Source organism: Limulus polyphemus, unplaced genomic scaffold (genome assembly GCF_000517525.1).
Source record: "Limulus polyphemus unplaced genomic scaffold, Limulus_polyphemus-2.1.2 Scaffold1337, whole genome shotgun sequence".
Classification (NCBI taxonomy): domain Eukaryota; kingdom Metazoa; phylum Arthropoda; class Merostomata; order Xiphosura; family Limulidae; genus Limulus; species Limulus polyphemus.
In genome coordinates this window covers 106,506-117,948 of record NW_013666947.1, presented here as the reverse complement: position 1 = coordinate 117,948, position 11,443 = coordinate 106,506, and the positions used below count along the sequence as shown (strand labels likewise).

General features: G+C 30.0%; 1 protein-coding gene across 5 annotated transcripts in view; it reads right to left on the bottom strand.

Moving 5' to 3' along the window:
* Positions 1–11,443, bottom strand: part of LOC106463154 (coiled-coil domain-containing protein CG32809-like) — a 164,870-nt gene that overhangs the window by 47,788 nt on the left and 105,639 nt on the right. For 4 of the 5 annotated variants that reach the window (XM_022390582.1, XM_022390579.1, XM_022390581.1 and 1 more), the window contains exons 7-9: positions 4,388–4,528; positions 3,422–3,740; positions 2,151–2,287 (exon numbers count right to left, since the gene is read on the bottom strand). In XM_022390582.1, coding sequence (XP_022246290.1) covers positions 2,151–2,287; positions 3,422–3,740; positions 4,388–4,528 — 597 coding nt within the window. The remainder of the gene's footprint in view (positions 1–2,150; positions 2,288–3,421; positions 3,741–4,387; positions 4,529–11,443) is intronic. The other variant, XM_022390580.1, reaches the window with a different exon arrangement.

Here is an 11,443-nt window from a genome sequence, read left to right as displayed (position 1 = left end):
TGTATCAATCTTGTTGGCAAATATCGTAAATTGACTAATATATCGGCATTTATTTAAATACTAATCCAAAGTACAATTTAAGTAATATATTTAAATTATTTAACTCGGCTTTGGACTATTCGAAATTCTAATACGTAACAATGTACATTAACGTATTAATTTATGGTACGTAATGGTAATAATTTCATAGAAAGTGTGGTAAAATACTGTTATATCAACACAAAACTACTTTAAAAAATAACATAACATTAGCGTTATCAGATACATTTAACTTTCATAAAATTGAACTGTGTCTTAAGACGTACTAGACAAATTAAAGTAATATATTAGTCCTAAATCTTACAGTAATTTTAAAGTAGATTCACAATTTTAAAATGGACTTTCTCGATTATTTACAATTTCGACATATTTGTGGAGAGACATTTATTTTTAGAGGTATAAACTGTTCTAAAAACGTAATAGTGTGGGCGGAGAAATTCAACAGTGCGAACATAAATAAAGGTTTAGACTCTTTTTATACAGACTGTACAAACAGTATATGTGTGATTGCAACTGCCAAACCCGAAACCAACAACAAAAAAAACAAAACAAAGAAGAGATGTATATTCCACCTTTGCATATTTTATTGAAACTGATTATAAGCATAACTTCATTCCCTACAAGCAATAAAGTAAATATTAAAGCAAATATTCAGGTAATAGTTATTTCATTTTTGTCTGTTTGCTTATGTCAGCAGTACATAAATTAAATGAAGAAAATGTACCTGTAAAAAGTTAACAGTCTAAGAGGATTTATAAACATTATGTAATCACAGACTAACAAACTTGAAAAATGTTCAATGCCAATTTTTATGTATATATTCGGTTTTAAAATGAAAACGAATATTAATATTTTAGGTTAATGACTTCTTCCTAGATTGTACACGGAAATGACGCTACAAATTAGTAAATCATCTAAGTTTGCAAGATTAAAAGTTTTACTTTTTTAATAAAGTTCGAATCAAAAGCTGATAAAAAGAGTTAATGTTCTATAAATTAACTAATGTTAATGAGAAACTTATGGTTGAGGCTAATTATCAGTTCAACCATGAAAGATGCTATAAATTGTAATGTACCTAGGTTTGAAACCTAAACTTCTTTACAAATAACTACAAGTCTGATAGATTGCGTAAGAAACCCTCAACATAGTAGCATTGAAATTAAATATCGTACTTACACACACATAAATATACATCTTAAATCAACTGGAGAAAGCCCTTTACACTTTTACTTTAACTTAAAGAATGGTCATACCATTTTTCTTTCTCAAAAGATAGTCTTTCAAAAAGTGATAGAAACGGTTGCACAATTCTACTTTCTTATATGAAATGTAAGAAACGAATTATAAATCGAAACTAACAAAACATACATGTGGTAGATATGCGATATAACAAGAGATATAAAGTCTACACAAATATTATGAAAATATATATATGCATGTATTCAACTGGTTGTTATATTTTGGAGAATAAAATCTGTCATAGAGTACAATAAAAGAAAAAAAACTACATGCTATATAGAATTTTACTTTTAGCTCAGAGTTAATCTTCGTCAGTATAACCTCAACACTTGACTGAATGGAAACCTTCTTCCAGTAAATCTCTACTGTGCTTTTGATGTACTAACGGGATAAGAACACTAACAAGGTTGATGATAGTTACTGTTTACCTTCACTCTTCCTGTTAGTAATCTGCGTGTAAAGAAATTTTAGGCATTTCTAATTTATTGTGCTTCATGACTTCAGCATGTAAAATGTATAAAGCTTGTTGTGTGTTTATATATAAACAACTAACATTTTGCTTGCGGTTTTGTTTATATATACAAGCAGGTAAGGTTTAGTTTGCTATGTGTTTATATATAAGCAACAAATAACCTTTTGTTTGCTGTTTTGTTTATGTATAAACAACGGTTAAGTTTCGGTTTGCTGTATTCGTTTAGACGTAAACAGTTAAGCTTTTGGTTTATTGGTTTCTTAAATTAACAGTACTTAAGTTTTTGTTGTATGTTTGTGCATAAACAGCAGTTTCATTTTAGTTTGTTATTTGAAAAATGTGGACTGTCTACAGTTCCGGTATCGATGATCATTTTGATTTAAATGGATTTTAGTTTTACCTTCTTTGTCCCCTCCAAGTTCCATTTTGTTTGAAGAAACCAGATCTTGTGGCTGACCTGCTGGACTGGAAACCAAGGCTTTCTGAACAAGACCTCTTAGACTTGCTAGTTGCCGCTCCATCATCTCCATCCTTACCCTAAACAATGTTTGTTATATATTTGCTATGTAATATCCAATAAAATTGTGTTTATGCTAAGATATCGAAATATACCTTATAGAAACTATAACACACGACTGTTTCTTCATTAACCTCATATTTGTTACATATAGATTTAATATCAACACGGCACATTAAGTAAATAAAGGTATACATATTTCGTTGAAATATCTGAATATAAGATGAGTTGTTCCGTTAAGTACCTTTTATTTACTCATGAATTGTAATACATTTTTGCCCATTTTACAATTATTCCTATGCAAACAAATATGTAATTATAACTTATAATATATTGTATATGTTATAATTATTCCTATGCAAACAAATATGTAATTATACCTTATAAGTACGTGAAAACTGAGCATGTCTACAGCTTGTCTTTAAATAAAAAAGTACTAATTATAGAATGATTATCGTCTGTTGTAAAGCTTATTGTAATGTTAACTTGTAATTGCGTACATTACTCTGTGTGCATGTGTCTATAAAATTTTGTCATATATTTTTAATTACACTTGCTCAAAATATTAGTTTCCAATAGTGTAGCATAATCATATTTTTTTAAAACTCTTGATTACGATGATGCATGTGAATACAAATAATTTAAATTAGTTAGGGCAGATAGCCCCTGTATCTATTTTTAAAAGCATTAGAACGAATAGAGTCACACGGAATCGCATTGTTATATATACTTATACATAAAACTTTATATATGTGTATATACATATATAGTATTAAGTGGCAGTTGCAGTATACACACACACACACACACATATATATATATATATGCATCTAAAAGTATGTACGGCATACGCCAGTATTTATTAATAAGAGAGATGCGCTTATCCTTGACCTATATTCATATACTCATTTGAACTGACGATATCAATCCTTAGCTGTTACATATTTAGATTTTCCTACCTTCTGTAAGCTAACATGTATATATGTGAAAATCATATTTTCCTAATTTCAATTCCTCAATAGACTTAGAGTGTAGAAAACAAGCTTATATTATTCATATGTACCATGCTGTTCATAATGATTCATTTTTCGTTTCCATAATTTGAATTGAGCTCAATATATTTTGCATTGTAATGAATGGTTTAATGTTCTTACCGTGCTTCCTCATCAATAGCTGGTGTAGTGCTTCCAGACCTAGAGCTATAAGCCTGATCATGTGATCCATATGTCTGATCTCTGTAATATCCTCGACTATCAAACGTTGCAGAACTGTAAGGTGGGAAAGTGCGCTTTACGTCTGGACGTCTCTCTGGGGAGGACAGGTAGCCAGATTCATGGGATCTTCTTTCTGGAGAAGACTGGTAAGATGGGTCGTATCTTCTGTCAGGGGACGCATGATAAAAAGCTTGACCATCTGGAGGGTAGGGCCGCTCTGGGGTGGAACGATAGGATCCATGAGGGTCGTGGTAGCGATCTAAATCACGTTGACACTTACATCACTCCAAGTATGTACATTTCAAATATAATGTTGAATATAATGCAAAATTATAAAGTAAACGACTTATTTCATATATAAATAATGACCAAAGTTGTTTTAGAATCAGTATGTTACATTGTTTTCAAGAAAATATTTCCTGATAAAATCTGAAAACATCTTGAAAATTTTGCAAAAATAATATTTCACTATTGCATATTTAAATATATGACGCATCATAACAAACTATCATTCGCATGTATTTATTTTTTCTTCTACTGCTTATCGTGCTACTTCGGTTTATTTTGATATATTTGAAATAGAATTATTTAATAAGCCAACTTGCATCCTTATTGTGATGCCTAACAATTTTTAGCCTAAAAACGTTACGTATAGCTTGTTTTGAAGTCATGGCTACATTATGCAGTGAAATCGTACATTTTAATATACTTTCACGCTACCCTTTCTTATCGCTAAATGAAAAAGGTAAATGCATAGTTACGCACTTAAACTTTAAGAATCTGAATTAAAGTAAATTTGACACTATTCAACGTATAGCTCAAAATATCTTTACAACACAATATAATGATAGTAACCGGCGTATGTCACTGTTATATCCCTGGATTACTATTTGAAATGTAACTCACCAGGTTTTGGCTGAGCTGATCGAGGAGAAGGTATTGCAGGCAGAGGGCCAGTGGGAGGTGGAGTGGAGTGAACTGCTTTGGTGAGTGGGACTAGAGCCTGCTGAAACGAACGCTGTGGTTTTGGTGGAGGTTGAGCTGAACCTAAACGAACAATCTTGAATAATAACTTGTTTTCTATATAATATGCAGTAAATATATGCGTAGACATAGAGTGGTTGGGACAAAACCTTTTAAACAATAATGAAAAGCATTTCGTTTAAAGTTTTCTTTACATAAAGAAGTATATAAATAAAGAAATGTTAGTAAAACTAATCACTACATTTTCAAACAGTAGTGACACTCTTGTTCTGGATAAAAGAAATAAATGATGCATATTTACATGCTTTATATTAATTCACATGTTAATTCATTTGTTAAGTAATGTCTCATTAAGTTTTTATACAAATAATATGTATAACATCATTAAAATTCTAACACCAGTTGCGTGTAAAATAATGTATTCTTATAGCAGTGAATACTGTTTTAAGAGATTATTAAGATAAATTGTTTTTATCTTTGAAGCAAACTTAATCAACAAAACGATAAATATCCCTTTTAGGTTATGTAAAACTATATTAGTTTAATTATTTAATAAACATTAATGTAGTATAATGTGTAAAGTATTTTTTAAAAGCATCATTACTACCATATACACAGATAAATAAAAGGTCCAATACGCATAATTTATATATACCAGCACTACAACTCAATAGAAAGATCTAAGTATCGACTACGGTCTAAATCTTAATTGTCATTCAATACCAATAACCAATGTTAAACATGATAACATTTGTTGGAGACTATCGCAAGAGAGACGCCACCGAACTGAGATCGATTTTCTTTTCACAGAGATGGCAAATAGCGTATTACTTAATTAACTGCAACCCAACCCAACACCATTAAAATAATGCAAGATCCAATTACTCGTTTTTCTCTGTAACATAAATTAGACAATTATAGTAAAAAGTCGTACAATTAATACGTAAGATTTTTGTCGAGATTTTTTGTTTCTCTTTAGATTTTGAAGCCATAAATTTTCAACTTCAGTGTAAACAAGAAAAACACATTTAAAACAAATTATACTAATTATTCAGAGCATCATATCTTTTGATTTAAATTTGAAATCTCCTTTTGGTGAACAGATCTAGAAGCATAATAGAAAGCAATAAACTGGAAAGGAAGAAGCAAATCTTTAGAAAGATGAAATTGAACTGGATTAGAATTACTTTTTCACTTCGATCTTGACTTCAATGAATCTATAATTTTAACCCTATTCTATAATGTCAAAATAGTTATGAAATACTTAAACAACGTTGACAAAATCTGATAACGTATTGTTTTGGTTAAAGCTAAAAAATTAAATGCTTCTTAACAGAATTCAAGTAACAAATCGTTACTGGGAATTTTAAAAATCTGCCTAATTGGTATTGTATATTTAGCAATCATTCCCAATGATCTGATTATAACGATTGATTTGAAATTGATATATTATTTGGGAACATTTTCAACAGTTTTTAATACTGATTTTAAATTATTTTATGTATTCTACAAATACTTTTCAAACTGAATGTGCAAAATTTTAAGTTTTTTTTTCAAGTTAAAGTTGAAGTTTACATAAATTCTTACAAGAAGTCCAACAACAGCATGTGATTTGAGGACTGTGTTTATATCTGTAATGACATATAATACTGTTAAAATAATACTGATTCGAGAGTACATACATTAGTGATATATTAAAGTGAGAAATGTAAAAAAAATATAACATAGCAGAAAGCCTAACACTGTATGAGGTACAATTTTCTTTATTACCAGTACACTCGTATATAGAAATCACGATTTTTATTTAAAAATCAGAAAAACAAATGTGTGACTGTTGAACATTTACATTTTTCTTATCTTTAAAAGCACTCAACTGGTCTTCAAGGACAATTAACACAAATTCTATTACCTCATGATGTCAAAATTACCACACTTTACAGGCGTTTACGCTGCAATCTTACTGTAAAGATGATCCATTATGTGTGTTATCACCTACCACCTAAAGTTGGCTGAATCAATTACCGTAATTTTTTATATGATAACTGAAAACTTTCCAACAGTGTACATGGACTATAATTTGTTTTAGGACTTTTGCCTGAGAAGAAGGATAAAAAACACCCTTAAATAAAGCACATTTCTACTTGTATATATACTTTTGGCTTTGAATTTAAAGACACGTGTACTTAATCAGTTAAATGGGTCAACTATTATGTTCCACAAATCAGGTTATGCAATTAGCACCTAATGAAGTTATTAGATATTTAATAAGAGGAGAATGAAACAAGGGAAACATTATCTAACATTGTCATATATTTTTGATTCCCTAATGGGTACCCTCAGCTAGTATTCTGAAAGCATCCAGAAAGACTTTTCACAGTCGACTCCGAAACACAAATTACACTACAATGAAACTTTAAACAACTTGTCAAAACTGTAAGACATATATGTTCTTAAAATAATATATGTTTATCATGTAGTCATTATTACCACGAAACTAGCTGAATTATTACTTCTTTTATCACTTGTACCTAATATGGATTTTCCAGGCATTCATTTTGACTGCTTCCTTAACAACATTTATTGTTGTAGTTACGCGTATGTAGAATACCCATAAAATCTTCTTAAGAAAAAACAAGTAACTTGCGAACACGCTTTATTACTGTATAAAATATCATGCTTTGCAAGGCAGGGCGTTCTACATCCTAAGAAAAGTAAGTAGTCTCATTAAATAAGTGATATAAGCTTCTGAACTAAGATCTAGATATTGTAATTCTGTCTGCCTCAGACGTGCCTTGGTAGAGAGTCAGTAAAGAATGATGTGATTAAAAAAATGATTATCATTAAATATCCGACTTTACATACAGCTATCAACTATCCGTAACCAAAGTATACTCTATTCTTTCTTTAAAGTTATTTTCATTTTTTAACAGTATTGGTCAGAATATGTAATATATTAATTTTTAATTATAACATTCGTATTATAGATATTGTTTTACATTGCTACCTTAGTATATATAGATTTAGGACTAACCTAAACTTGCTAAGCTAGCCGAACATCATAAGATGTCATTGGACTTATAGCCAAAAATATCACTAACAGCATGGTATACCCAACTGATAAAGCAATTCGAATAACCTTTTTAAATTATGAACGTAAGAACAGTACGCTTAATTACACACTACCATGTTTAATTTAGAAGGTAGCTTACTTTACTTGGAAATTAATATTAATTTCTGCAGTTTTCTGTTGGACAGATATCGGCTTTGCTTACATCAAGATGATCCGACATTTTACCTAAGGAACTCTGGATCATACAGGATAGAAACATTGGAGGGTCGTAATTGATTACTTATATTGTTTACTGGATGGGGTCTGTTCTGTTAACTTTCATTTGTAAGTACAATATTTGAACGTATTAACTTAAACTTATACATGTGATTCATAATAATTGTGCGAGCCAGATGAACTCAGCCATGGGGCCAGATGCGGCCCGCGTGCCGTCATTTGGGTCGTTGCTGATTTACATGTATTAACGAACGAGAGAGACAAATATCACTCTTGACATCAAGGGATAAAATACTCAAACTAGCAACCAGTAAATTAAAAAGAAATTATATAAAATGAGTAGGTTAAGCCAAAACGATGTGGTATTATAATTATATATATATATATTTAATTGTAGGAACAAAATATAAATAACAGCTAAGTTATACGTTAATTGATTTAAATAAACCAGTTTTAGAAAATGATTACTTTAGTCAAAGTAATGAAATTCACAATTAAGATCAAAATCAACATCATAACTATGTGTTTCCTTTTCATGTTCATGATATAACTTGAAAGATAGAGGACGATTTTATCTCCAATCAACACCTTTTGTTAACTTTCATCTCCACGTTCAACGTACTGGTTGAATCTTATAATAATATTTCTTCAAGTAATCAACCTCGTAGACATGATGATTTTCTTTCAAGAGAGGAGGGACAGACATACTTTGGGAGCAAGAAATACAGTTACTTTAAGGAACTTCCTAATGTGATTTAAACTTTTCTAAATTAAATTCAATAAAAACAGAACAAAACAAATAGTATATTAATATGAACTTATGTAAATTACTCACTATTAAGGAAGAATTATGTATAGTTAGGGCTATTATTTAATTTATCTTGAGGGGGTTAGAAAGGCACAGGGGTCTGGCACCTTTAAAAATCGCTTTTACCCCGCCCCCCTTTCCCAACACAAATCGTAATGAGCTAATTAAAGGGCTTATGTAAAAAACTGTAGTCTAATATGATTTTTATCATGAATATTTGCATTATTAATAAATATATTTAGATTTAACCGCTAAATCAAACCAAATCAGTCTGGAAATATGTTACACTTTGCACACTTTGGGCAACAAACAGAAGACTAGATGAAGTATTAAATAACACATTACCACACTTTGCTTTGTTATTAAGCAGGCTAAGTCACAAATTAAAATTCTACTCACTGTACTCGCATAAAAATATATTAAAGTTTTTATCGGAGGAAAAGCCTTATAACTCCTTTACCCAAATTCACAAATCTATAAAAGTGGTTATGGAGGAACTTATATGTCATATTCAAATACATGTACAAAAGAGCAACTGACTGTGCATTTAATATGCAATTATTCTTTATTTTGTATTTTTAAAGTATTGATATTACTAAATCACGTAAACATCATTAGTAAAGTACTTGTAATTATAAGTAATTTTGAACAAGTTGTATTACTCCGAACCATACAGAAACAGTTTGTTATAATATGTAAACTAAATATCATTTATATAGTAAAATAAAACTGAAATAACAGAATTTCTAGGTATGCAACGTGCTTCAAAATTAGAAATTAATATTCACATCTTCCTAGTCGTGAATAAAAATTACCCAGTTCCAACTGATAATGAATAATATGTCACATATTTATAACTAAATTTTAAACTATTTGGAGAAATTTCGAAAACTCTGATTAAAATAAGATTTTGTTATAATGTAGTTCTAAAATGAACTACCTCACAAAAAGTCTAAAACTTTTAGTAGAAAAATTCAGCGAATCACCAGTTATTTTCTTTCTCAATATAGGAAAACATTCCCATATATGATATCTGTAAGCATGTGAAAGTTATCACATATGATGTATACACATACATATATATGCATATCTAAAAACATCATTTCAACGGCTAAGTAAATATTAACTTCAAAAGGAAATATTACGTTGAAAACAGCAAGACCAAACCTGTGATGAAGGATCCTTTTTGATTATAAAAACAAGCTTTAACAACTACAAATAAACGTTGCATATATTAACAAAATCACCAGAGTACAGGCTATAATGTGTAATATAAAATTTGCTCTGGGTTTTGGAGGTGACTGCGGAATTAGGACCCACACTGCGGTAAGGATACCCCGTCTACAGAATTAACTCCGTTCACTATTCTCACATGTTAAAGAGAAAAGAATAGACATAAAATAAGTAAGTAAATTAAAAACAGGAATAAGTTAGGAGAGCGAGACATGGGTACTAAAGCCCACAACGTCCCACATCTATATCACCCTTCACTGCCTGCAGACAGCTGTGGGAAGGTGAATATCCTCTAAGGAAATGTAAAATGAAAGAAAAAAGAAAATATAATCCTTCAATTACGGGTAAGTAAGGGAACCTTACCTTCTGGAGTTGGCATTACAGTAGTAAAAGCTGAAATTAATAGTAGACAAATTGTACTAGTATGAAATTATTAAATTCCACCCAAGTTATTCGAACTAGAGGTAAGGTTCCGTTACTTACCCCTATTAGTAGGACCTTATTTTCGTTTTTCTTTCATTTTTCATTTCTTTGGAGAGCAGTTACTTTTCCATAACTGCCTGCAGGCAGTGAAGGGTGATATAAATGTGAAACGTTGTGGGCTTGAGCACCCAATCTTGCTCTCCTAACTTATGTTTATTTCTCTTACTTATTTTCTTTTTCTTTCTTCAACATGTGAGACTAGCGAACGGAGGCTAAGGTATTCCCACCGCAATGTGGGTCCTATTTTCGCAGTTACCTCCAAAACTCAGGGCACATCTTATATCACACATTATGGCCTGTGATCTTTTTAACATACGCAGCATTCTTGTTGTAGTTGCCATGGTTTATTTTAATAACAGTGTATGAGTGCTACTGATATATGATTTATATCTAATATAGTAAATCTATCTACCTATATATATATATATATATATATATAATCTACTTATTGATATTGCATTTATGAGTAAAATGGCTCGTTAAAATGTATTCATGTACACTAATTTTCAAGTGTATAACTTAGAATCAGAAAAAATGCAACAACTAAATATAGCTTAATAAAACAGATAGGTAAAACAAACTGGTATCACACAAAATAATATTAACAAAGAAGTTAATAAAACAAAGAGGTGTCAGAAAACAACAACAACTGAATATACTTAATGAAATAAATACATAAAATGAAATAGTGTCAGAAAAAATAATTAATTATGACTTAGTAAAACAGGTACAAAAACGGGTATCAGAAACAAATAACAACAACTAAATATAATTTTATAAAACAAGTACATAAAACATACAGGTATCAAAAAACAACAAAACTGAATACAAATCAATTAAACAAGTTCATTAAACAAACGGGTACCAAAAATAGCAACAACAACAAAATATATATTGATAAAGCCGGTACATAAAACTAACGTGTATCAACAAATGAATATACTTAATAAAATATGTACATATAATATACAGGTCTCAAAAAACAACAACAATTAAATATAATTTAGTAAAACAGGTACATAAAAGAATAATGACCAAATATCGTTAAAAGAAAAGTCAATAAAAACACATATCAGGAAACAGCAATTAAAATTATGTAATAGAACCGTAAAAACTCATAAACAGAACAGCCCTCTACGACCAATCATATCACAAATTCCTACCCCTA